General features: G+C 37.8%; 1 protein-coding gene across 4 annotated transcripts; it reads right to left on the bottom strand.

Moving 5' to 3' along the window:
• Positions 1-1,176: 1,176 nt before the first annotated feature.
• Positions 1,177-27,891, bottom strand: SECISBP2 (SECIS binding protein 2). 4 transcript variants are annotated; one of them, XM_084225480.1, is made up of 18 exons: positions 27,799-27,891; positions 26,495-26,640; positions 24,436-24,628; positions 22,315-22,441; positions 21,747-21,901; positions 20,529-20,616; positions 17,286-17,434; positions 16,606-16,764; positions 13,833-13,934; positions 12,378-12,497; positions 11,076-11,208; positions 8,307-8,476; positions 7,416-7,554; positions 6,865-6,994; positions 4,946-5,166; positions 4,056-4,210; positions 3,402-3,603; positions 1,177-2,635 (listed from the first exon to the last, which is right to left on the bottom strand). In XM_084225480.1, exons 1-18 carry the CDS (start codon positions 27,838-27,840, stop codon positions 2,526-2,528), a joined length of 2,541 nt encoding a protein of 846 aa, XP_084081606.1. In that variant the 5' UTR covers positions 27,841-27,891; the 3' UTR covers positions 1,177-2,525. The 4 variants fall into 4 exon arrangements, with proteins under 4 accessions (XP_084081606.1, XP_084081605.1, XP_084081607.1 ...); XM_084225479.1 differs by having other exon boundaries at positions 1,178-2,635; positions 22,315-22,444; XM_084225481.1 differs by lacking the exons at positions 24,436-24,628; positions 26,495-26,640 and having other exon boundaries at positions 1,179-2,635; positions 22,315-22,444; positions 27,799-27,874.

Below are 27,891 nucleotides of genomic sequence, written 5' to 3'. Positions count from 1 at the left end.
AAATGTGAGGACCTACGCTAGCCACAGTAGAAGTGTTCTACTGCATTACTGCTCAGAGTTTTGTCCTTCTGCATCTAAGAAACAAAAGTCTGATGTATAAATTAAATTTTCTCTATTATCTGCTCAATCAACAATCTGGAAGCATGTAAGATGCTTCCTAATAATCAGTCAGCTCAGGTAGAGAGCTGCTTCCAGCAGTATCAGAAAGCTTCATACTCATCCCTAAGTTCTCTCCTAAATGGTAAGATTTAAATTTAGAGTGTTTATCTAATTTAAACTCCTCATGCTAAGACCTGAATGATCCTTTTTTTTTCAGTATCAGACCACCCTGTCACACATGCAGGGTGAAAACTAATTTTTTTCCTACTTTTCTCAACAATTTTCTCCATTTTTCACATAGGCATTTCATTAATGCTGACACAGACTTCTAACACCACCAGTGTTAATTTTTTTCTCATTTGTTCTCGTAATTTTTGTGCTCTCGGGACAACTATAAATAGACTTTTCTTGAATTGTTTCTCCTCCATTTGTTCAACCTTAGTTCTGTACTCCAAAGTTTAGTTCATGTGAGTTGAGTGGGAATACAAAGTAGGACAGGGGTCAGGGTTATGGATTTATCTAAGCTTTGCTTTGTGTCTGCAGGAAATTACTGCAAGTAGTAAAAAGTTTCCAAATTTTTTGTTTAGTTCAATTTTATGGGGAGGGAAAAAAAGAAAAAAAACCAAACCAAAAATCTGTGTACCAGCATTAGTAACCATGACTGGGACATCTTATAGTAAATTTTTTTATACTCTCTAAGAACTAGAAATAAGTCCCTAAGATTGTGAACAACCTGTAATGTTTCTGAAGTTTTATGCTCTTCTGCAGTAAGACAAAATAGAAAACATAGTCAAACCCCAAACTTCTTTACCAACTGATCCTCATTCCATGCAATGACTGGGTTTATCAGTTCCCGAATTTTAGATGTGTATCCAAGCGGCACAGGTACAAATGAATAAATCACAACTTACCTTTGCATCAAGGGTATATGCTGGCCAAAAGCATGTTTTTTCACTGGGACCTTTCACCCCCAATTTCCATTTAAGATTAGAAGGAACTAATACAAAAAAGATCATCATCATAACTAGCGCATTTCAGCATAAGGCCGGCTCCCCTTGTCAACATTCTTTCCCAAAAGTGACATTTCAGGTATCACTAAATTCCCACAAGACAAGCTTACTTAAGTCACAAGCATTCTTTATAGAATCAATATATTGTAACAGATTTTATACAATTTACAGTCTATAAAACTGTTTGCATTTCAAAATTATTTGAAGATTTTTATATCATTTCTATCATCACAAGGCAGCTACTTTCAAAGTATTGCACTACAAATAATCAGTATGGTGAAGTGCTTGCAGAAACACCTCAGAGATGCTGAGCAGCATATGGCATCTGTATCACCTTTCAGAAAAGCTGACACAAGTTATATATGCATCCCTTCAATTACCTTCTTTAGGCTTGTCCTCAAAAAACTGTGTGCATATAGGCTGTTCCCACTAAGGTGCTCCACCACTACTATAAGCACATTTTGGTTTTAAAATTTTATTTCCTCTAGGATACAAACTTCATTTCTTATAAGATATAAATTTTTTCTATTTAGATACAAACTGGGATTGCTCAAAAACTCAGAGATGTATATACCAACACAACCCCAAACTGAAGGAATGAGGAGTCTCAGCAAGGAGAAAGTACAGATAAGCAGGGTAGCACATTTGCTGTCCTGCAAAATCCTTTAACTTCAAAGCAGGATGTATGACAAACTACACTCAGTAGCAACAAAAACATCACATTTATAAAAAGTCTAAACAGAGCACATTCACTAAAGGAATTTCAGACCCTTGTAGTCTGTGCTATCTCCTTCACACCTGAATTATGATCCCCAAAAAAAAACACAGAGGAGCTAACTAGGAACTCTGTCATCATGGCCTTCCTTAATTAGTTTAAATCAAGCTACCTGCCTCAAATTAATTTGTTGCTGACTAGAATAAAGTGACATTGATAGCAGCCTGCCCTTCTGAGCAAGCTTATTGAGAAGAAAAACTAATAACAAACCCACAATCAAACAACAACTGAAGTTTTTTATACAAGAGTTAAAAATTAAGGGCAACTCTCCTTTAGTCTCTCCTGGCTCAAGGAATCTCTTCCAGAAGAAAATTATTTTTTAATCAGATTCTTTTGGTATATTCTACCCCAGGAAATCAAGGCTAGTCTGTAAAATCATTAAAGTATGCCAAGTCAGTTCAAGTGGTTTGGGGTACGACAATTTGGTGTTGTCATCTGCTATAATAATCAGAGAAACACAGAGAACATAAAAACATTAACCAGTGCCTCATGTGCTCCAGTGTATATTTTGCTTTAAGAGATTCAGAACAGTTTGTGTAGCTAACTTCAGGTATTTCTTTAGATTATGTTATTTTTGCTACCTTCTTCCTAGGGATCTAACAGAAAAAGAAAGTAAAAGCCCAATAGAGCCGGATCTGGATTTACTGATGGTCTTCCAAATTCAATATTGCCATGTCAGCAGTTGCACTCTTTTCCAATTCTAGTGCATATGGGTTATATTCTTCTTCAAGTTTTCTCTTCCAGACTTTAACTAGGAAATATTGGGGGGGAAAAAACAAAACAAAACAAAGAAAAAACAACAACCAACATGTTACCATATAATACTTGAGAAAAAACTTAAAATGAAAAGTCAACCCTGATTTTTTACTTCCCCTTTAAAATAAGTGCTGAGATCAGCTGACACACAGGCATGCTGGCATTTTTTTACCTTAAGCAACATCAGATGATGCACAAAAGAATAACTTAAGAGTGATGGGGTCCGCTGAGCTCCTTGTGTCCCACACTCTACTCAAGTAAGGCTAACCCTGAAGGTGGTTCCAACTTTAAAAAAACAGTAAGTTTTTAAAACTTTCTACCTGCAACACATTGCATTGTCTGTTGACTTAAGAACAGAGCTGGAGGAAAATGTTTCTACAAACGAGTACTTGTGGACAGGAAGATTCATTGCAAATAGGCTTCAATACAAAAGTTAGTCTACCACAGTCATAGAGTATGGACATCCACAATTAATCTTAAAGGGATTTTTTAAACAAATAGAAATACTAATAGGAGCTCTGCTAAGCTTCCTTAAGCAAAGCAATGTGTACTGCCTGCCATTCGTGGATTTCAGGTAAGAACTTTCTTTAATACTTTCTCAGTAAAAACTAACTTCAGATTTATAAAAAAACTAAGAATTCACCCCCACCTTCTCTCAGTGCTAATGACTACAGCAGATGTCATTTGTTTCAGTGAAAATCACAGAACTGATGAACACTATGAGTGAAAATGGAATGAAATGCAAGTCAGTAAATACTTACTGTAATTTGGTACATCCTCATCTGAGTCCTTGGAAGATGCTTTACAAGTCTCTAACAAGCCATTTTTTTCAGATTCAGGAGTTAAGATGCTGGGTTGGGTTTCTCTTAGTCCTGCTTTAGCTTCTTCATCTAAAGCCGCTATCATATCTTTGTAGGCCTTCCTAGCCTCTGTTGTCAGCTGTACCATTCTATGAAAATGGTCCTATGGCAATACAAAATACAAGAGTTTAAATAATGCAGTAAGTTTTAACACCTCCTTGAAAATCTAAAGAATATTCCTTATTCAGAATGTGTAGGTTCATGTATAAAAGTGCAGCAGCTTAGTATGTATGAAGACGTGAAAGACACGGCATTTCTCAGGATTTATGAAAACAGCAGTTCTCTTGAAAAAAATCATTGAGGAAGATAAAGAGGAAGAGGTTGTCAGGAAAAGATGGCAAGAGTAATTTTTTTTTTTTTAACAGTGCTGACTGCCTGTACTTCTAAAATCAGTTTTTCATATAAGCTATGTATATGACCTGTGATGAAGAGTCTAAGTCTGCAAAAGCAAAACAAACAAAAAACCCCTTAAAAATCACAGTATTTTCATCTCCTCTTCCAAGTAAAAAGTGAAGCTTTTTGAAAAAACACATAAAGTGACTTCTGTCAGCTTACCTGAGCCCCATCATAACTGAAAATTCCCACCACACTCACAGGCACTGCTTTGTTCACACAGCGGCCCAGGGCCTTGCGATTAAGGGCAAAAACAAATGGGATATTCTGCTCACAGGCACAGTCAATAATGTTGTGTAGGGTCTCATCCAGCCCACCTGCAGCAGACAACACAATCAGGCTGATTGCAGCTAAAGAACCATACTGTTTACACATGGCAAAAAACATCCCAAGATTATGGCTGCATTCTGAAACTACACTTTATAGGGGAAAAATAGAGATCACAAAAGTAACATTGAATATCCATTTTTAAAGGACAACTTGACATTTTTTTCTTAATTCTTAGCATTAATTTTAGACTGCTTCTATTCCATATTTTACTATATATGTAGTACAATCTAATCTAGTTTCAAAAAAGACCCAGCTGCTAAGGAATTATTTAAATTACAATAATTTCAACAATTACAATAAATTAATGCCAAGAATGACAACTTTAAGAAAACTACCACTAGTGATTTATTGTCAATCTGTGTTCTAAAAGAGATTGATAGAGTGGGACTCCTTGTGATGGCAGAGCTGGCATCAGCAGCCTTTGGATTGTCTCAGCTGTGCAGTGCAATTTTTTGTGCAGCAGCACAGCAAATCAGTAACTAAAGAGACCCTAATCTCAGGTAACTTCTCCCACCCCAGATAGTCCTGACTCAGCTCACAGTTCAGCTGCACAGCAGTAAACAATCTGAGCAAGGAAGGCAACTTTATATGGCTGGCTTTCAATGGATATTCAAATAAATTCTTCCAATTATAATAATATTGCTGTCAATATACTGAACCGTCTTTTTTTCATTTATTTTATTAAACAGATTTTTTTTTTTTTTTGTTAAAAACCTACTTACCCTTTGACTGAATCTTTTCACAGTTAGGAGAGATGATGACACACTTCAGTTTTTTCAGCTTCAGATGTTTCAGAACTTCTCTAAGACCCATAACAAGCCTGCGTTTTATCTTGGCCTTTACTGGGTCTTTCTGATACAAGCGATCTTGGAAACGAACCAGTTCTTTTAAGAGATCTGTCACACAACTGTCAACTTCTTTACTAAGTACCTGGCTGCAGTAACTAGAAAAAAAGAGCAATCAAATGCTACATTCACTAAAATTACAAATATGTAACATTTAAATATGTAATACATTAAATATACATTTAAAATTCTATTCTATGTCTTTGTATTTTTTTCTGTTTCTGCTCCAAACACACTTGTTATATACACAAAAACATTTACTTCTTTTTAGTGTCTGAAAACTTGATAGGAAGAAGTTTTGTTCCTTGTGTTACCTGACTTCCTAATCAAACTATATTAAAATACATGTAAAATAAACCTATCCATCTGTATCTATATATAGATATTTTATTACAAGAAATAGGTATGTGCATATATTTTTCTGCTGAAGCATTTTTCTGAGGGCATTTATTTTGACATTTATACATTAAAGTACAGCAACCAAAGTACAAAATTCTAACTTATTTCTGTAACTTCAAGGCTATGAGTACCAAACACAGAAAACTGGATCACATTCTTCCTCCCTACATTTCTGTCTGTTATACTTTTTGACTTATCTGACTATGGCTTTGTGGTGTTCATAAGGAAAGGATACAAAACAATGTAATTCACTCTCCTAGTACACTCTGGAGAAGATGAGAGTTAAAAATTATTTCACCCCACTTTTACACAAAGAATTTTCTGGTGAAGAAGGGTATCAAAGAGAAAAACTAAAGATGTATCAACTGCGTTGTCAACAAAAAGATTTGCCAGCGGCAAATTCACATATAAAGACAGAGAAGAGATCACAACACCTGAATCTTAGAGATACAAATATTTCTGAATTTTTAAGAATTTTTAGTTACTATTTCCTATTGCTTTCACTAAGTCTTGAAGACAGATCTACTGGAACACTAAAAAACCCGATCTAAAGAAAATAATCTAAGCTTTGCTGAATGCTCTACATCCTGTAAACTGAGTTGTCCTTCACATATTCAACCCAAACTGTGCTCTTAGTAAATCACTGTTACATAGACACAAATTAAGCAATTGTTATTAGAAGTTAAATGAAGAATTAACAAAGCAGGAATGTTTGTATCACTATTTACCAATACTATGACATGAACTGCAAAAAAACTGCCAGTGGTGGATTTGCTTTATGGGAGGGAAACTAAAAATTAAGACACTGCTTTTCTCAAGAAGCTGTTTCAAGATCTCATGACTGGATCTCTGACCTTTAGTAATGACTATTTCTTTTTTATAAAGAAATGTGTATGCACATCATCTTAAACATTTAGCTGAAACTGCACACAATAAGTCATTAATATTACCTTTATTTCTTTGCCCAGCCTCAACATAAAATATCATCTAGTTTCTTTACATTTTTGCCATTTGGTTTGGCAGTAGAAAACCAAACTACAACTAAAAATACTATTTAAGAAATAAAGCAGTACACTTTATTTGAGCTGTTACCCCATTATTTAATATAAAGTACTTCTATTTTAACAGCAGCTTCTTTTCTTTCCTTAGCGTCTAGTGAATTTGGGTTTTTTTCCTTTAAGGAATAAGCATTTTCTAGTGAAAATCACAAAACACACTAAGTTTATAATTTCTTTGTATGTAAGCTCACAGAAAGACTGAAAGAAAAATAATTAAGAGCCTTTAGTCTAAACTCCAGTTAGTTTTGCAGAGAATGCAACTGGATCACCTTGTTTGAAAAATGCCATATTGGTGGTACTGTGCAAAATGAGCCATCACTAAATACAATCAATACTTACTCTCTAAAATTCCTGCTGTGGATTTTTGGAAGAGTGGCAGTTAGCTGCTTTGTAGTCACAGAACCTTCTTTAGATTCCTTGATCCCCGTGTGCTCTGGAAATCCTTCAGCAACTTGAGTTTCCGGAACAGCTAAAATGTAAATCAAGATATTTTCATTGAAAAGACAGCCCAAAAAGCCTTGTAAAGAGATTAATCTGTCAAGCATGTATGGAAGAGTCACTATTTTAGTATTAGAACAATCATAACTTTTTTTAAATTTCATAGGGCTTTTTTCTCATTTTAAACCTCATAAATTGCCAGAGGTAGACGGGAGCTCTCCTTAAAAGATATCATAAAACCACCAGGCAGAGAAGTGTGGAACAGTAATCAGAATCCCTATTACTGATTTCCAGCTTTAGCCCTCTTTACAGTCAAAATAAGCCTGAGATGATCTCAGAAAACTCTGAGGCTGCAGCCTTCATTTGGCGGTATTTAGTACTTGTTTCCTAAAGTACTAAATGTGCTAAAATTTCCAGCTATGTACTGTATCACAGGTTCCTTCAAAAGATACCTGTTTGACTCTCCTGTAGAAGTGTTGCGTTTTCAGTAACATTTCCTTCTGCCTGACAAATGTTATCTTCATCTTTCGGCACTGCTTTCTGTTCCAACAGATGCTGCTGTTTCCTTTGTTCTCTTTCTTTCAGAATAATCTAAGAAAATGTATCAAAACCAAACCAATTTGATGCCATGCAGATAACAAAGCATTATTCTTACCATATATTTACACAAAAACCATTTTTAAGAGCTTCAGCACTAGCATCTGAAATTTACAACCTTTACTTTCTATTTACACATAAAAAGAAGTAAAGATAATTCCTGAATTTACATAGGAAAGGACTTTTACCTTGATTACCAGTATATGGGTGGAAAAAATATTTACTAGGGATAAACTACAAGGACAGAACTAAAGTTAAAAAAATCCTCTGTATAGAAGATGTGACAGGAAGCAAAATGAATGGGCAAAGAGGGAAGATACAACAGACATGACCAGTTGAACCTAACACCTGTTGCTGCAGATTCAGCTGGAGTTCTGGCTTGGAAGAGCACAAAACATTAAACAGGACCTCTGATCCATTTTCCCAGTCCTGCAAATAAGGTCATCTTTACCAAACCAAGTAATATTTCTTTCCATGTCTCCCTGTACCAATGATGTGTGGACACTTTTGTAGTGGCACTCTGTCATTGATTCAATGGAGAAAGTGTATTTTTTGGTAATTTGTATAGGCCCATTTAGCAAGACTACCCTCTTCTATCCCTACCCTCTTTGAAACCAAGCAAAGCTTAAACTGAATTCAGACAAGTGGACACTGAGAGGCAGATCTCCATATGAGTGGGTTTAACAGACTCCCAGAGTAATATATTATCCTATAGTTTTACTATTTAAGGTAAAAAAAAAGAGGACCTTTTTAAGAGGTGTTGGTCTCTTTGCTTTAGGTACTTCTCTCTGTTTCCCTTTCTTTACCAAAGGAGCGCTGGAATCCAAGGGATTATGAGGCATCTTTCCTTGGTTTAAACGGTGACTTCTTGTGGCAGTAGCAGGGTCTTTAGACAGCAATGGTACAGCACCACCAACTGGGATTTAAGAAGAAATTTGCATCAGACAACTAAAATGAATACCTGAACTAGAATCTACCTTCACGTTTTAGACTGGTATACAATACACAATATTAAAATTGTGTTGTGCTGCTATTAAGAATATTTACAGGCAATTATGTATAATTGAACAATGTTATTTTTACAAGATACTCCTTACAAAAGACTGCTGTGTCCCCTACTTCTATTATACCTCTGGAATCACAACCTCTGTCTCAAAAGCAGAATTTTACCAAACACTGCAGTCCAAGCTACCTTCAACACCACACCACGCTGGCCTGGTAAACCTTCAGGAATTTCTGTGTTTCATGGTGGTGGCACTTCCTCTGCCACAGAGTCCGTAGTGGGTTAAGATAAATACTGAGTAGCAGTATTACAGATTTTAGATTTACTTGCTGTAAATGAATGTAAGCATTTACACCTACCTTTTGTTACACCTTAAGGTAGCTAGATGAAATTCACTTGCAAATGGGTCATGAGTAATGCAAAGCTACAGCTAAGTCTCTTTTGCTTAACCTGCAAAGCTCGCTGAAGATCTCCACTTTACTTGCATTTTTTCAGAGAGTTTAGAGCACAGGAGCTTTAAATGACTGGACAAATGACTAAACCTGGATCTTCCACACTGTGACCTCATACCGGATAAACTACTCTCCCTCCCTATCAGCAGGAACTGCTGTATCCTGTAGAGCACTTGGTCAAACTTCACTTACTTGCAATATAAAGCAGTTCACATTAGCAAGTCAATGAAGAGGATGACTAAGTAAGTATCAGGGTAACCAGCTTGACACTTCCCTCTGTGACTCAAGCAACCTCTCTCCTCTAAATATTCTGGTAGATTGTCTTAAGCCATCTTCATTTACTGCTTCAACAGTATTTATATGCAGATCCTCCCACATGACATGCAGTACTCTTACAGTAAACAGTTTACATCATAAAACTGCTACACTGATGTTTCTTTTTCAGCTCTGTGTACTAAAGGCAAACAGAACACTGCCAAAAATGTGCAGCATAGGTGGCTACAAAAATTGAAGCTGGATTTGCAGCAATAAATAAGCATACACCCTGTAGATACGTATTTCCTTAATGTGTACATTACCATTTCAAGTTCACAGTTTTCATGTCCCAAAACTTGATGACTTTACCAGTATTATCCACAATGTGAAGTAGTAACTGGAATAAAAACAACTGTCTGTGGTCATGCTCCTTTCCATTCTTGTTCACTGTCCTGTTCTTGGTAACAGAGTCAGCATGATGCCACTCTGCAAAGTTGTACTTCAGTACACATCAAATCCATGGTGTGCACTGAACATTAAAACAGTATAAAGCTAAAGTAACATCTGCCTTATGCTTCCAGGATACAAACATAACACATCAATTTCTCTTCTGCGGCAGATTCAGGCACAGGAAACTTAGTGTTAGAAAACAGGTATTTTGACCCATACCTTTGTGGCCCACCATCTACTCATCAATCCATGCACTGCATAGTTTTATAGAAACAAAACTGGTTATTAGCACCTCTGCAGCTTTAAGTCTGATTGACCCAAATGAAAATAAAAGGAGATCAACTGAAAAAAATACTTTTAAAAAGCATCTCTTAAGTTCCCTCAGCTTAGTGAAGGAAAATCTCATCAATGCTTAGCATCTTGAGCTTCATATTTAAAATCTCAGCTATTACATTAAGTATTATGAGATGAAATCTCTTGTGATTAGAGCTTTATCTGAAATAATTACTAAAAAAAACCTCTGCTGAAATAAAGGAAATTTTACTGTCATTGAATGCTACCAAATATCATGGTTCCTTTTGCAAAATATACTACACCAGCATAATTAAGATTAAATTTTGACCTATAATGAGAAAGGCAATGAGCTGCTTTTTTCTGCTTCCGGGTTATACACCACAAAGGACTGAAAGATCCTTTCTGTTAACAAAACATTATTTTTTTTTTTAACATCTTTATCCACAATACTCCTGATCTTTAATGTCACTCAGTGACCTTCAAATAAACATCAACTTTAATGTCAAAATATATTAAAAAATGTTTTGTTAACATCACAATTATTTCACAATTAAGATGTATAGCAGAACTCATCCTTTGGCTTGGGCTGCCTGACTCTCATATAACCTCTGTGCTTGCAAAGGAACTTTTTCAATCAAGTCCCAGATCCATGATTTCTAGCATGAGAGGAAATTTAAGAAAGCCTTTGTTACTGTGTAGCTCCTTCTTGCCTCTTCAGATCAGAACAATAACACACATGCATAAGGGAGAGCAAAAATCTCCACAAACATTGGTATTTCTGTCAAAGCAACATTTCAATCACACCTCTAATTTATACAAGGCACTCTTTCACAAATTAGTGTCCTTAAGATTTTTCCTTCCATAAGTCTTCTGTCAAACAATTCAGACTGCCATGCTTTTTAAATTTCTTTTTAAAGAACCTTCATTTTCTCTCATATCTGGAGAACTGTGCTCTTGCCTGCATAGAGATTATCACAGATCAGAAATCACACTACTTTTGATGTCTGAATACTTAAAAACAGCTTAAGGTGAAATGAAGGAAATTTCATAGTAACCAATACCTGAAAATACCACAGGTTTAGGAGACTGTTTTGACTTCTCTGTTTGCTGCTTCTGCTCCAAGACTGCAAGCATGCCACCCAAATCCAACTGCACTGGAATTTGACTCTTCTTACCACTGCTCCTGGATGTTTCCTGAAAAAGTTCAGCACCAGTTAGTAACTTCAGACTGTAAAGACCCTCATTTTTTATGGTATAATACACTCTTTTGCTATCTTTATCCACAATACTCCTGATCTTTAATGTCACTCAGTGACCTTCAAATAAACATCAACTTTAATGTCAAAATATATTAAAAAATCAGAAATAGTTCAGGTAACTTTTAAAAAGGCTACTGCAACAGAGCATAAAAGTATGAAATCTTCAATAAAGGAAGGCCTCTATGTCAGGGTCCCACTTTGGTCAGACTGTCATCTATCTTTGAAAGAGATAAAAGGCACATCAGAATTTAAAGTTTTCTTAAAAGTATAGAAAAACTACTGTGATTCATCCAGAGTGTGTGACTGCAACACAGACAAATCATTATCTCCAATATCTCACTAAAAAGGCAGGCCATCATCTATGCACTAGCTCCTCATAAGCACTCATCTTTCTCTCTGCTTTGAAGAGAATGCAAAAGCTGTGATCCATATTTAATACAGCAGAAAATAAATAAAATAAAAATTAATAGGGTGGTGAAGACTATGAACAAACTACCACAGCAAAACACGAAAAGGAAATGACTGCCAGATTTGGCACATTTAGAAGTCTTATCTGGGGGAATCAATTCATTGTAATTTCTGTTAAAAGAGGGTTACAGAACATGACCTCCTCAGTCTTTAACTGGAATCCCAATCTTGCATCAGAGCTGTGCTGGAACCTACTCACCAACAGGAAACTACTTCCTGACCTCACTTGCTTCTGCATATTTCTCCTCCTTGCCCCAAGATAAGGGGATCTCCTTGCCTACCCGTTCTGTCGGAACCACTTTTAGGAGGTTCCGAGTCCCTTACGAAAATCAGTTTGGACTGGATTTATGCCATGATCAAATAAAACAGGTGAAAGAAAAATTTCTGATACCTGAAACCCACAGATAATAAGGAATAGTTTGTATTTTTCCTTAAACACTGCATCAAATCCTGGAGGTTGGCAATTACTACCAGTGATTACTTCTAATTAGAGATTAGAGGAGTGACCATGTCACTTATCTTAAAGTATGAATGCAGAATTCCAGACGAGCCTAGGTCATGAGTCTTATATTTAAATAGGCTCATTTCCTTTGTCTACTTGAGTTGTGAACTTCTCTGCAACATGAATTCACTTACCTGAGTTTTCTTTCTTTCTAATACAGAAGATGAAGCTTGTTTCCCTGACAGTCCATCTACCTTGTGAGTTTCATCCAGAGAGGGAGACTGACTATCACAAGGCTCTTCAGAGAGATGGATCTTAGGAATTTAAAGACAAAAGGTGACAGGGAAGAAGAAAAGATATATAAAAACAAGACATGGAAAAAAGTGAAGATGATAATAAATTCAAAACAAGTGCACCTTCAGCATGTCTGTGAATGACACCAAGACGAATAGGCTTTAGGGAATTCCTTCAAGGAAAGGATGCCATCCAGAATGATGGATGGCATTCTTGACAGGCTTGAGGGGTGTGCCTTTGTGAAACTCATGAAGTTCAGCAAGGCTAGTGCAAGGTGCTGTACTTGTGTCGAGGTAACCCTCAGTACCAGCACAAGTTGGGGGATGAACAGATGGAGAGCAGCCCTTGGGAGAAGGATTTGGGGGTGCTGGTGGGTGAGAGGCTGGACATGACCCAGCCATGGGCACTGCCAGCCCAGAAAGCCAAACGTGTCCTGGGCTGTGTATAAAGAAGTGTGGCCCATGAATTGAGAGGAGTAATTCTCTCCCTCTACTCTGCTCTTGTGTGCCCCTACTGGAGTGCAGCTTTGGGATCCCCAGCACAAGAAAGACATGGACATGATATAGCAGGGCCAGAGGAGGGCCACAGAAATGATCAGAGGGCTGGAACACCTCTCTTACAATAAAACGTGGAGAGAGTTGAGGCTGTTCAGCCTGGAAAAGAGAAGGCTCTGGGAAGACCATACGTGGCCTTCTAGAAGGGTGACCATTTATTGGCTGCCACACCACTCAATCAGATTCATGGGCCTTTTCAGATCTGGAAGAAAAAACTAGCAAGGCAGCTTCATGTTCAAATATCTGTTACAGGCATATGAACAGCCTAATGATCATGTCTCTAAAGTTTATGTAAGCTTTGAGGGGTTATATCCCACTTACGCCTACAAAGCCAAGGAGTTGCTTTCATCTGAGCTGCATGTGTGTACAGCACCTTTTTGTGTAATAAATCTTTTTAAAGCAACTGCTGTGCCTTTTGCTACTCACTCCTCCTTGTCAAAGCTATTTACTGCCTCAATCAAAGTAAACAACTGTTTTGTTTTCTTGTGTTTTGCGTTTTTTTTTTAAACCACAAAAATTCCCAGGCAAATAAAGCCAAGGACCAAAATTTTTAGTAGCAAAACTCATTTAAAAGCAACTGAAACCTAGAATTTTACCATTATTATTTACACTACTTGCTTTCACAGAACAATCACATTTTCAATCCTTGTCATTTTTGCTTAGGATTCATCCACATACTGAATGTGCTTCCAAATAAATTCTTGAGATTTATTTCACTCATGTAAAAAAAACCTCAAAAAACCCAAACAACTTGGATTCATAATTGACATTTGATTCACATAATGTTGCAAGATTACTTACTTCAGACTGCTTTCTGACTGCAGATGTAAAGGATGGTTTCTGAGGTCCTACCCGGTTTCTCCTATCAGAAGCAGCTGCCAGATGAGGAAACTCCTCAACATCCTAAACAAATAAATCAGATGATGATTTCATAAGAACAATCAAGTCTGTATTTTCAAAACTTTTTCCTACACTCCAACAATTTTCTCCCTGCTTATCAAACATTTATCATAATTTGTTTCACTGTACAAAAATTCAGAAGCCAAGGGTAGTGCCACCAACTATGACAAGTACAACAACGGTTAAATCTTCTACGCAGCAGCTAATTCAGGGCTGAAACAGCTTGAAACAGAAATGCTTCCAGAAGCAGCTTGTTATGGTTGTCAGTTGATAGAAATCATTAGAGGTAAACAGCTCCTAAAGGAGTGTTTTTCAAGTCACTTAAAAGCCTTGCAAACAACTTCCCTCTTCTTCCAGGACAGTCTACAGTCATGCAATATAGTCTTAAACATGTGAATGGTGAAGAAAGATGAGGCAGTATGTACTAGAGTACAGAAATAAACATAGAAATTACTCAAATGATTATGGCTTACACACAAGAGGAAGTTTTATTAGCAGAGGATCCATTCTGCAGAATCTGGGTTATCAAGTGCAGACAGGCTGAAGTTTGGCCTATACTCGTCACCCTATACCCATTGCCTCCATCACAATTATCCCAATCCAACAGCTAGGTTTCTGCTTCTCCTCCCACTTTCTGAAAGGCCTTTTTAGCTGTGATACAGTACCACTGAACACACCAAGACTTTTTCCAGCCTGAAAGGCTTTATTTAAACACCCCAAGCTAGGAAGCTTTAGCACAAGGAGTGACACACTTCAACCAATGAAATAATTTTACAGAAGCCTGCAAGTAAGCCAAAAAGCAACTGCAAGGAAGTGAAAAAATATTTCACAAATACACTCTTTGCAGCTCAGAAGATTTAAATAGGTCTGTCCAATTACTTCTGAAATGCAAACAGATTTCTGACATTTGCAACATCCTGTAGCAAACTGAATAATTAAAATGTAGCATTCAGTGAGAGGTTGCACCTCCCTCTATTTGTTCTTACCATCTGTAAGAACATCAAACACTAGGAGAAAGGTCAAGAAGCTTCCTTTTTATTTTCTTGACACTGCTATATTGCTATTTAGCCATCTCTTGTGCATACTGAGAAGTCCCAATTTTGTTCAGTCTTGCCTCCCACAGAAATTGCTTCATACCTTTGGTTATTTTTGGAGCTTTTTGTCTTTCTTTTTAAGGACTGGGGGGAACATAAGAAAACAAAATCCACACTATATTTAGATCAGATATGTCCTGAAATTCTGTACTGTCATAATCCATTTTCCTTTTTACTTTCCTAGTAATTCCCAGCACCATTTTCATGTCTGACTAGTACTACTAGCACTGACTTGATTATCAATAGCAGCTTCATTATTAACTCAAGGAAGGTATCGAGGTCAGGACCTACCAATGTGTATGAAATTACAGGATAGGTTTTCTCCAGATGTATCCATTTACGCTTATTAGCTGAGTCTATAAATGACTGACCTATATAAAACTAGAGAGCAATCCAATATATGGCTCTGTTGAGCTGCTGCACCTTCTTAAACAGAACCTTCTTAAACCTCCTGGGTGCCCAGAAGCTCCATGTGTGTCATCTCTTTGTGGTTTATTTCAAGAGCATCATACAAGCATCTCACCCATTTCTCAAACTGATGAGGACACAAGCATTCCCAGCAAACCAGGAGGGTCAGAAAGCTTTCCCTCACTGCCACAACAGGTGCTGAATCCACATGACAGATTTCAGTACAATGTGTATGTCCATGGTTCTATGCAATTTTTTTCAAATTTTGACTTCAACAGTCCCAGTTCCATTCTGCTATTTTCCATGACTTCTGCCATTCTTTCAGTTTAGAATGCACATTCAAAGCAAATAGTGGGAGCATATAGCAAAAATGGGGATATTCTCCTGAAGAACTAGCAGATCTTTGGTTTTACCCATAATCCTCTGACAAAGAGGTCTGTTAATACTCATTTTTTGCACCATTCCTGGACAAGGAACCACATAATAAAACCACATAGACACAGCTCTGCTTCATATTCCACACTGAAATGTACAGAACAGAAGCCAGCCAGGAAGGCTTCTTTATGCTGTCATTTCAGAGACTGAGTATTATGCACATCAGATCAAACATGTAAATCAACACATGCACATGATGTACAATATTAGGCCTACAATGAAGCACTGTTCAATCACATTCCAACAACCCTCTTCTAATGTGGGAAAGGCTCATGCCTTTGCAATACTGATACACAAAAGTATCAAAATATCGACATGCCTATTACAGTTAAATGAATTTGGAAGGAAACTGAAATTAAAAATCAGAAATGTAAACATTGTCAACTGTCTTACACAGAAATTGCTTCCAACTGTGAGACAACTAGAACTAATACCGTACCACAATAATTAAAACTGTGGCATACTGTAGCACCCAGTATACTATGTTCCCCAAGCAACAGTTGCTACAGAATATTTCTAATTTAGGAAATTGTGCTCACCAAACATGTGGTAATTTAAAAACTACAACCGTTTCTTACCAGTAACCACAGATAAACATCTCAATTGAAAACCAACTGTATTAACATCCTCTACAAATAGGATTTGAACTTAAATTTGTACAAAGCTGTGTTAACACTTTGTCTTCATTTACACTTATAACACGTAAAAGAACAGCAGCAAAAACTTATTCAGTCTACCTCAATCTTCGGTGGTTCCTGTACTGTGTTAGAGTCACTCTGAGGTCTTTCTACATCAGTGGGTGACTTTAGTTTTTTCTTCTTTTTCTTCTTTTTTTTCTTCTTTTCTGACCCTTCTTCAGGCTCAGTTTCACTTGCAGTATTTTTTGTTTCTGACTGCTGCAAAAGACCCGGAGGCATGACCTTTAAAACCTTTTTCAGTATCACCTACTAAAATATATGCAATGACTAGCCTTACACTACTAAAGGATATCTTAATCAATCCAGAGTGGGACATTAAGAGGACAAGGAAAATTCAGTATCTCTTAGAAATTCATAGCTACAGCAAGAATGCTTCAGGTGCAGCATACTGCATTGTTATCAGAATGTATTGGGACTACTGGGATTTAATTAGGAAATATTAAGCCAAATAAAGCAAGAGTTCTATGTTTCTTGTCTTATTCTGAGAATCAGGAATTTGAAAAAAAATCCAGCCTCAAAGTCAAAAGTTCTTATTCCTAGGCTAGCACTGTCTTTTTGATATCCAGTGATTCTTTGCCATGGCAAGAAAAATTCTAGTAAGAACAAGCTGACTTCATATCATCTCCTTTTAAAAGTGGATACTGCGAGGGAAAAAACTGCAATAAAGAGACACAAACACAATGACAGGCATTAGTTGAAAGCAGAGAATTCTCAAGTACCTTTGGTTCACTCTCCTGCTTCCCTTTGCCTCTGGAAGGATCTTCAGATGCTGGTGATGAAACAATTTTCTTTGGGGGCTGCAAAAGTACCGAGGCCCAAGACACATGTGGCTGAGCAGAGCCATCTGCAGGTGCTTCAGAAAATGACACTGAGAGAAAAGTAAACACAAAGATGTCTCAAAAATAGTCCTCAAATACTCAAAAGGATTAGTAATTAATTAGTCAAGGCCTAGCAAATAAATCAGAGCCATATTCTTTCTGAGGAAGGACTTGAATAAAACACACATTTTATTTCTCCAGTAAGCTTTCCTGTATTTTAACTACTCCATATACTGCCCAACACTATATACATAAACAAAATTAACTGGTATTTGTAAATCTGTACTGTATCATACTAACTCCACACTCCCATGCTCACCTTCAAAATACTGAAAATTTTGCTATGTTTATATACAAACTCCTTTAATATTCCTCCTAGCGATCATGTAGCTTTCATGCACAAGGCCACATTGATACTTTTCACTTTCTGAAAACTTCACAGTGTTACAGGCATATGAAGCAGCTGAAATACTTCCCAGTGTGCCTCAGTGTACAAGAATGTCACTCCCTACCACTAAGATGTATCAGTGTTTTGAAAGACATTTTGAAAAACGTAACTAATTTCGTAAATATTCCTAACATGAAGCAAAGATAGAACACAATCTAGATTTTTCTTAAGAATGAGAAAAACTACCCTTGAACAATAAAATAGCATTATGGAGTTAGATGGCTAAATTTTGGTAGCAGGGCGAGTTTGCAGTAGCTGTTGTGAAGAGATGGACACGGCCAGCCCCAGACAGCTCCAACACAGACCCATGGCCAGCCACAGCTGGGGCCATGAGCCATGCTGATGGTGCTTATGTTCAGAAAGAGTGAAAAACATGTGCAAAAATTGGAAGGTGGAATGCTAAGAAAAACCGCAAATGCAGCAGCCCAGTAAACAGCAAGGTCAGTGCAGAAGGAGGGGCAGGAGGTGCTCAGGCACTGGAACGGAGATTCCCCTACAGCCCCTGGTGCAGACCATGGTGAGGCAGGTGGCCCCCTGCAACCCTGCAGAGAAAGAAGTGGCAGAGTGGCCCCTGTTTCTCTGTATCTTTCAGAGCAGGGAGAAGATATTAGAAAGAAGACAGGGTTGGAGGAAAGCGGTTTTAGTTTTGTTTTTGCTTCTTACCATCTGACCCTATTTTAATTGTCAATAAATTGTCAGTCTTCATCAAGTTGAGTCTGTGGCAAGCAAGCAATCTCCCGGTCCTTATTTTGGTTCACAAATGTTTTTATCTTATTTTCTTCTCCTGTGCTGCTGAGGAGGGAGAGCCAGAGAACAACTGTGCGGAAGTCTGCCTGCCTGCCATGGTCAACCCACCCACTGCTATTTTTTTCTCAGGGATAGGAACTGACTATAGTATTTAATAAAAAACTCCCATTATCAGATGACTTCAAAAGTTCTGGAATAACTTTATCTTTAGAAGGCTCTTCAAGGCATTACAACAGACTAATCTGTCCTCTCTGAATTGTTACTGAAGTTACTGGGACAATAAGGACCAAACTGTTCAGACTGGTGCATGTCTGTGTATGCATAGAAATCCAGTGAGAGGCACTCAGACAATTCAATCTTAATCTATGTGATACCTCCAAGACAATCCTGATGAACAGAACTCTTTTCACATGAAACTAGCTATGTGATAGCTTCTAGCAATTTGAAAAAGTTCTTCATCCCCACAGCCAGAAAACAGGTAAACAACAACAACAACAAAAGCCCAAAGCCACTCTTACCCTCACAAACTCCCAAACAAAAGAACAAACATAAAAACAGGGAGGTGTTTCGGCATAATGCTTCTCTTAACAGAAATAACATAGGACATAGAGAAATTTTAGGTACCTGCTAAACTCTGAAGTTTCAGCTATTTAAAACAAATCTGCATATAAAGCCTAATCAAATAAGTCTCTCATTTATTCTTGGAAAAAATCTGCATATGACTAAACAGACTTCCAATAACCAAAACCTGTTCTTTTTCTCACCTGAAACAACATCAGAGGCAACTACAGAAATATTTTCCCTTGAGCATGAATGACACAACAAAATGGGACTCAATAGTGGAGCCAGTGTTCTTCACTTCCCCCTGTGCTCAGTATTGGGGCCGGTCCTGTGCAATATATCAATGACCAGGACCAAGTCAACAAGTTCACAGATGACACCAAACTAGGCAGAAGTGTTATCTGTTAGGAAGGTAGGAAGGCTCTGCAGAGGGATCTGAACAGGCTGGATTGATGGGCAGAGGCCAACTGTATGAGGTTCAGCAAGCTAAAATGATAGGTTCTGTCCTTCAGATTGTCACGACAATCGCCTCTGGTGCTACAGGCTTAGGGAAGAGCAGCAGAAAAGCTGCCCAGAAGAAAAGAACCTGGCAATGCTGGTGAACAACACCTGAACATGAGCCAGAGTGCACCCAGGAGCCAAGAAGGCCAGTGGCATCCTGGCCTGTATCAGCAACAGTGCGGCTAGCAGGAGCAGGCCATTGGTACTTGGCACTGGTGAGGCCATGCCTCGAATGTATGCAGCTCTGGGGCCTGGACATGGAGGTGCTGGAGCAAGTCCAGAGAACAGCAATAGAGCTGGGGAAGGGTCTGGAGCACAAGTCCTGTAAGGAGCAGCTGAGGGAGCTGGGGGGGTTTAGCCTGGAGAAAAGGCTCAGGGGAGACCTTATTGCTCTCCACAACAACCCGGAAGGAGTGTTTAGCCAGGTGGGGGTTGGCCTCTTCTCCCAGGTAACAAGAGACAGGACAAGGGGAAATGGCCTGATGTTGTACCAAGGTGGTTTCAGATTGGATATTTGGAAAAATTTCTTTACCAAAAGCATTATTGAGCACTGGATGGGCAGTAGTTGATTCACTATTCCCAGAGATATTTAAAATTGTGGAGACTTGGCACTTAAGGACATGGTTTAGTGGTGAATTTGGCAGTGTTAGTTATGATCTCTTCCAAACTTAATCATTCTTCACTTCTAAAATCTCAGCTGATGAAATATAAGCAAGCATGAGTGATAAGTAGTCATCTCATTTCAAAGAATGTGATGTACTGTTATTTCTGGGTTTTCATCTTTTATAATGAGCTTGCTTCTAATCCTTAACACACTTTAGTTTTCCAAACTACTAAATACAAGCGGTGAAAAATGAAGGCAAATAATTTTTCTTTGAAGAACTTACCCCTACCATCAAATGAAGAGGGAATTAAATTGGCTCCTGCTTGATCTGAAGCTTTTGGTGAAGCTTTGCTTTTTGCAGAAATGCCTTCCTGCAAAATAGATGGTCAGGTAACATAAAAGGATTAAAATCACTGACCTAAACACAGCTAAACACAATAAACCACCATAAACTAAAAATTCTCAACCCATCTACAGATAAGGGCATAAGAACCTTTCTGTCCTGTTTGTTGCTTGTCTTAGTGGAACCATCATTTCAGCCCTATGACATTACAAAATTTGAGCAGGTGTCTCTTCACACCTGTACAAGCAAGATTATGCCTTCTTATATTTTACAAGAGCATCAAAACAATGATCTAACAACGAACAAGAAAATATTTTGATATTTCATGTATGCTAAAACCAAATTATATCATCAAACTCAAACAAATAATGAAAAATGACACTCAAGAATGAGCAGAAAGGTCTTTTTTCATTACACAGTTTTCTGCTCAGAAGCATCAGACATATTATTCTGTTTGGATCCTTCAGGATTATTACTCATTAATCACTACTAAAAACTTTGATTCAATATATATGATACACTGCTAAATACTTAAGTATTTTATTTACTAACAAACAGGGAGCCAAAGAAATAAAGAATAACATTCATATAATATTTCACATATTTCTTCTCCTTCTGGAATTCAGTTTCTTATTTTTAACCTTTAGCAGAAAGCAATTAAGTTCAATAATGCAGACTTTTTTTTAAAATGTGTAGAAACTATTGGATAAGTGACTGCTTACTTATTATTTCCAGGTGAAAGAGAAAACAGTAAGCTTCTAAGTACAGGAACATAAGTGGTCCCTACAGGCAATTTAGACCATACCAGTACATATTTACATTCACTTCTGTGGTACCTGGCTTTCCTCTATCTAAGGGCAGCACAGACAAGGAAAGAACAGTAAGAAAGAGTAGGAGACAGCAAGCACTGACACACTGACACCCAGAAGAAGAGCCCTAAAACCTCTACCTCTAAACTCCCTTGCTCACAAGGTATTTAAATAGGTATTAAACTGCCATACTGAATGCAAAATACTTGCATTAATAATGCTTGTACTTCTGTCAAGTTTTGTTTTTACAAGTTCTGCAACATGGGTTAGCATGGGCTATCCTTGGTGTCCAGCAGAAGAGACACATGAGGTTGAATAAGGACATAGTGTTACTTTCCACCAAACTTACTGGTGTATTTTTATGGTGTACGTTCAGTATCTCACTGCTTCCCAAACTCTGCGACTTGTGGAAATCCAAAATGCTAGCTTCAAATGTGGGTACAGGATGAGACTCTGGTTTTGGAGTTTCAGTTGACTTCTTGTTTGTAGCTTTATTGAACCTGTCTAAATAAAGCATGCAAAGCCTAAGTAATTAAACTTGCTTGTGATCATTTCTAAGTATATTTTATACACTAGTTAACATAACCACAGCAATCCTCATGAGGACTGCTGCTATGCACAGCTCATATTAAATAAAAAACCTAGCAATTATAATCAACCTGCAAACACAGCACTGACTGAACAAGCAAGTACAAATTCAGATGCTCATTTTTTATATCAGTTTACATGAATTTGTTCAATCAGGAAAGGACAGGTCACCACTCTTTCTCAAGAGAGTCACACAGAAAAGGGTATCTTTTTCCTTAACTACTCCAGATTTAGAAACATAGTCACAAACGGCAGCATATTGCACGGACACCAATTCCATATCTATTCCATGTAATTGTAACCAAGTACATGGTTTGTACTGTTTGTACCTGGCTTCACGGAATCTCTGCTGCATGTAGAAGTCTGGAATGAAGTCCTGTTCATAATTCTGACAGAAGCTTCACCTCCATCATGCCTTTTCTTGTCCAGTTTTTTCTCATCTTCTTTTGATCTCCTCTGCTGCAAGTATTTGTAACGTATTTAGTAAGTTTTATTGAAACTTTGTAAAGCTAGCAAGTTTGCTGTGAGTTACAGTTAATCACCTCTGCAACTGGAGTTTGACCATCAAGTTAATACAAAACAAATAATATATCATAAGCATAAATAACCAATAAAAATAGGAATAGCCATTTAGAGATATGGTATTTAATGTCATCTACCTTGCTCCCTGTGCCATTTTTAGTATACATCATAGCCCAAGTAAGATGGATATATACATATGCTTCTAGACAACTGCATTTTTGCGATCTCATTAATCAGAGCATTTCCAATGGTTTAAAATGGTTTGATATTAAATTATCCAGCCTGATTTTCTAAAACAAAGTTTGTCTAGAACAGGGCTAAAATCTTAAAAGCATGTTATCTTTTGACTTAACTACGTATCATGGGCAAACTATTTAGGACTGGTGTCAGAACACCTAAAAAATTTGGAGTAAAGTAGTTAAGAGAAGACACAACTATGTGATCCCTGTAAAGGACACACACTCACTCATTCTACACAGGCATGAAAATCTTACAATTCTTCCATGAAATACAGTTTGGCAGAGCTGGGCTTAGAAATCAGCAAGCAAGGAACAAGCACAAAGTCTGTCTCTATGCAAATTATACTGTACCAGCCTAGACAAATGGCTTAACTCTGATCGCAGGATGCTGGACTAAATTCAGAGGATATTTGGCAGCAAAGTTGTTTTCTTGGGTGGGAGGACAAGGCATTTCTAGATCTCCAAAGGCAAATTATTAAAGTATTAGGACACATGATCAAATTAATGCAAAGTATAAATCACTTCTCTGAAGTTCACAAAAGAATATATGGCAGGGAAAAATTACAAAAATACTATAATAAATAGTACAAGGTCCCTACAACGATCACAGAACTCCTTCCAGAAGCTTAACTAATTTTTTGCATATTACATCCCTTGTGCTAATGCTGAGCTCATCCTCTCCCCAGACAGTTTCAGCACATAATCCACCTCTCCGCAAGAAAACTAATAATTTGAGGTGTCTAGACTTTGTACCTTATGTCTAATAAAGCATGCTTAGGATCTAGTCCTTACAACTCCTCTACACAGGCTTGATCACACAAGTTACTTAAGTCTCTACCTAGGGAGTAAGGTGCAGCAAAAGGTTGTGACTGCAGAACACATCAGATGAAACTATTGGAAACAAAAGCAATTGTACAAATCTAAGAAACACAATGTCTAATCCCCAAGAAAAATGAGATTATAATACACTTAGGTTTTTTCCCTTTTATATTTTGAGAGGTTTCTCTATTTTTTGTTTGAAAATGTTTCCCAAGTTTCAGGAAATTTATCCCCAAAGCGACAGAGACAAAAATGATGAAGATGTTTACAGAACATCCCTATATTTCTGACTGAAAAATACTACATTTCTAACATGATCCTTTCTTCCCTCTCCCCAGCAGCACAAGTTCCTCCTTTCTTGTGGATTGTCTTCAACCTGCAGCAAGTCTTGGAAATCCTTCAACAACAGATGTGGTCTTTGACTTATCAGTCAAACAAATGATTACAGATACCAGGTCTGTCTTTAGTCAGGTTAATGGAAACTGCCACAGGGCTTAAAAAAAGAGCCCTTCTCCCCTCCCCCCAAGCCCAAAGAATGAAAAAAGAAAGCACAGCTCACAAATGAATGGTGTTCCCCACCTCCTCTCCCCCAGTTTTGGATGATTCTTTCTGAGAGAAAAAAAATTATTTCCCCTCATGTTCCAAAAATGCTGCTTGAAAAATTGTATTAATCTGAAGTGTACCATTCCACAAACTTTTTTGTATTCTGAAGCTGGGGACACTACACTACTATCCTTTTCAAAGGTCATTGATGATCACTACACAAGAAATAGTGATGATTCACTTTAGAAATATGAACCAAACATTTATAAAGATTGATTTAATGTAAGAATTTAATATTCATTTTTAAGAAAACACGAATTTGCTCACCTTTGAAAGACTCTTACTTTGTTGTCTGACTGGATATGTTTGTTCAGCAGATTCACTGACTATTCCTGAACCATTATAGTGTGTTGAGTTGTTAGACTGATACTGTGAGCCAGCTACTGGATACACATTTGCAACAACATCGGGTGAGTAAGAGCAGCTGGAGTATTCACGGAAGGCAGGATCTCCCAGAACACTATGTGATGGATATTGAGAAAGAAATGAAAGTCATCCTAGGGCAAGTCTTCAGCACCTACTTGTTGCCTAGACAAACATATTCCTTGTCTAAAGAATTTGTTTAACAAGAAAGCTCTATTTCAAAAGAAAACTATTCCATGTTATTTCAATTAAGTACTTACTTACGGCTACAGACTTCTTCAAAAGCAATTAATTTTGTTTTGGGAAAACATGTAGTTAAGCAAGTATCTTAAAACACACGTGTTATCAATTTCCAAGTTTCAAAGCTAGTCTGCTTTGCAGTTATAGCTCTCATGCCCGTTTAAGGTTACTGAGATTCTTTGTGCTTATTTTCAGTAAGCTTTTTCTTGTGAAACAAACCAAAAACACAGTGTAAGGACATGACACGCATCACATACTTGACTGCAAAAAAACAAACATTAAAACCTGTCTTAAAATGACAATAACAAAGTGAAAGTATAACATTTTATGGAGTATAAAACATGTATGAAATACAATGTAGAATTATAAAACAATAATTAACTGACCTGCATGTAACCATCACAATTTATGAAAACACAACATGTCTGGAGCATGCCTCTTTCTTTCAAATGTATGCTCAAAAATCCCCTTTCAATTTCCTTCTATACTTTGTCCAGAAAATACATAAGAGTCCAGATTTGATTAGGGAGAATAGAAATTTGATTAGGGAGAATAGAGTTTCAGAGAGTTGCACTCAGTTTTTAAAGCTGCTCTCCATGAAGCTGCCAGCCTCAGAATTTTGAGTAGATAATGACAGAGAAACCTTCCCATTTGTACAAAAGACTTCAGATAACACACTTCATACTACCTGTTGCAATTTTGACAGAATGTAGTTAAAACAATGCTTATAATCAGTTTACAGACAAAGAAGAAATATACCAAATGAGACTCAAATACAACTATGTCTCAGTCCCAACAAGGCAGAACACTCAGTAGAAGATTACTGTTGTCTGGGCTTGTGGGGTCTTTTTATAGTAACTGATTTAATGTTAATGCTGTGGGCTTTCTCTGATGCACAGAACAGACCATACTCACCTCAATGTTAAATTTCCAGTACAAATGAAAATAGGTTGAAAATACTAAGATTTCCTGTAGGATAAAACAATGGCCTATGATGACTGTGTTCACTAACGCTCTGAATTTTTAAAGAAACACCATTAACTTTGCAGTAATTGTATAATCAATCCAATACTTAGGGCCCTAAGAAGCACTGAGAGAACTATGTAACATTATCAGATTCTTACAAGACTCAATTATTTCCTATTCTGCTATGTAGGCTTTTTTTCTAGTTTTCTCCTTATAAAATACTTTTATAAGTCTACCACAAATACCATTCCTGGGCTCTAACAGAAAAATCCCAAAACTTTCAGAAACCAGTAGTATTCTTAGTAAAACTGCCTTTCTGGAGATGCACAGGTTGTGGAGAGGAGATCTAATAGAGACCTCATATACTAAATATTTTACAGGATGAGAAACCTTCTTGAAGAATCATTTTCCTTGTGTACAACTACATCTACCTCAGCCTGGTTGCAACACAACCATTCTTTCATCCAAGGACTGGATCCACTCCTTCCAAAACACACAAAAACCAGACCAATCATTACAGAACACCAAATTCTCCTTAACACTCTGTAACAATACATGCCCTTGTGAACAAAAGACCAGGTACCTGGAATACACCCGAAGAATATAAATGCAAAAAACTAAATCATGAAGGCAACGCAGAAGCATTTCTACAGTTGGACTAACAATATATTGGAACCTTGACTTTTTAAGGGTACTCAACAACCAATACCAGAAGGTTAAAATCCCCCAAGAAATAAGATTCAGAAAATATACATACTTATCCAAAGATGGCTCCTGAACAAATGGGTAGCATGTAGTTAAGTACCTAGGAAAGACACATGCTTCTGAGGGTTCTGACCATGCCACAGTTACCGCCGCATGCTTTGGAACAAATGGTTTGACCTCTGCTGACAACTTGATGCCCTGAGAAACAAAACGTTTTTTGGCTACATGCATTTGGAGATTAATGTTATTAAGTGAAAAACACTCAGTCTCGTGAGCTTAACTCTCATTGGAAAGCGTTAGTTTGCTCTCACCTACCAAAACATGCAAAACAACAAAGCTCACCAAAAGGAAATGGAGAAATAAAGTGAAAATAAAACTAAGGAATTCAAAGAAACATCTGACTGCTCTGCAAAGTCACTTAATATCCTCATTCATCATGAAACACTCACAAAGGTCAGTTATGTAAAGTACAGAAGCCTGCTTAAAACAAAATGCAGTAAATGCAAATATATGAATTCTTACTTCATATTTAAACAGTACAAACTGAAATTCATAAATATACTAACATTAACATTAATCAAACTCTGTAACATGTACGTATGTAACAACTCACTTTGTGCACATCTGTATTTGTGCACATCTGTATTTTAAGGCTGAAATGATCATTTTATAGCCTTCTTGTTTCTAGCACAACACAAATTTATTAAGACAAGTGTTCCATTTGTTCTGAATTGCCATCGACTTAAACTGGGTATGTATATATGGAAGGACAATGAAATGAAACTCAAAGTATTTACTGGCATGTCATCAAAACACGCAGGAAGCAACGGCGACTCACTAAGACCTCATCACTAAGACCCCCCGAACCTGACTGGGTCATAGGTCCATGTGCGCAACGCTACCACTACTGGTTAGAATCTGGTCATCCAGCCTTACAGTGTCTGGGATGTATACCTCTGCTTGCAGCAGACCCTCCACTCTGAATGAGAAAAGGTTTCCACGCTTGAGCTCACTGGAAGTTAATGTCTGGAGTTTCTCAACCGGTAGGAAGTGACTCGCTGTGCTTCAACCTGAGCGACCCCTGCCCCCCAGTTTTGACCTTTGACCTTCCAGAAGGACCCTTCCCCCAGTCCTGAACTAAGGCTGATCCAAGGAGCGGTAGTAGTCACCCTGCCCGGGGAAGCGTATGGGCAACCGGGGCGCTTGGCCCAGGCTGGTGAGCGGCCTCCGGGGCGGGGAGCAGCACCGAGGTGCGACCCGAGGCGATCCGCCCCCAGGCGGCTCCTGGAGAGCGACTCCGCGCAGGGAAGAGCTGGGGAGGGGGCAGGGGACTGCAGGCGCTGCCGCCGCCCTTACCTCGCCGCCGCGGCCCGAGCGCGGCCGCCTCTGGGCCGACATGGCGCGGGGGGCGCGGCCCCGCTCCCGCCGCCGGGCCCGGCGCAGGGCGCG

Source organism: Fringilla coelebs (assembly GCF_963513975.1).
Source record: "Fringilla coelebs genome assembly, chromosome: Z".
NCBI classification, from domain to species: Eukaryota; Metazoa; Chordata; class Aves; order Passeriformes; family Fringillidae; genus Fringilla; species Fringilla coelebs.
Note: the sequence above shows the minus strand (reverse complement) of the source record. Positions and strands in the feature narration are given on the sequence as shown.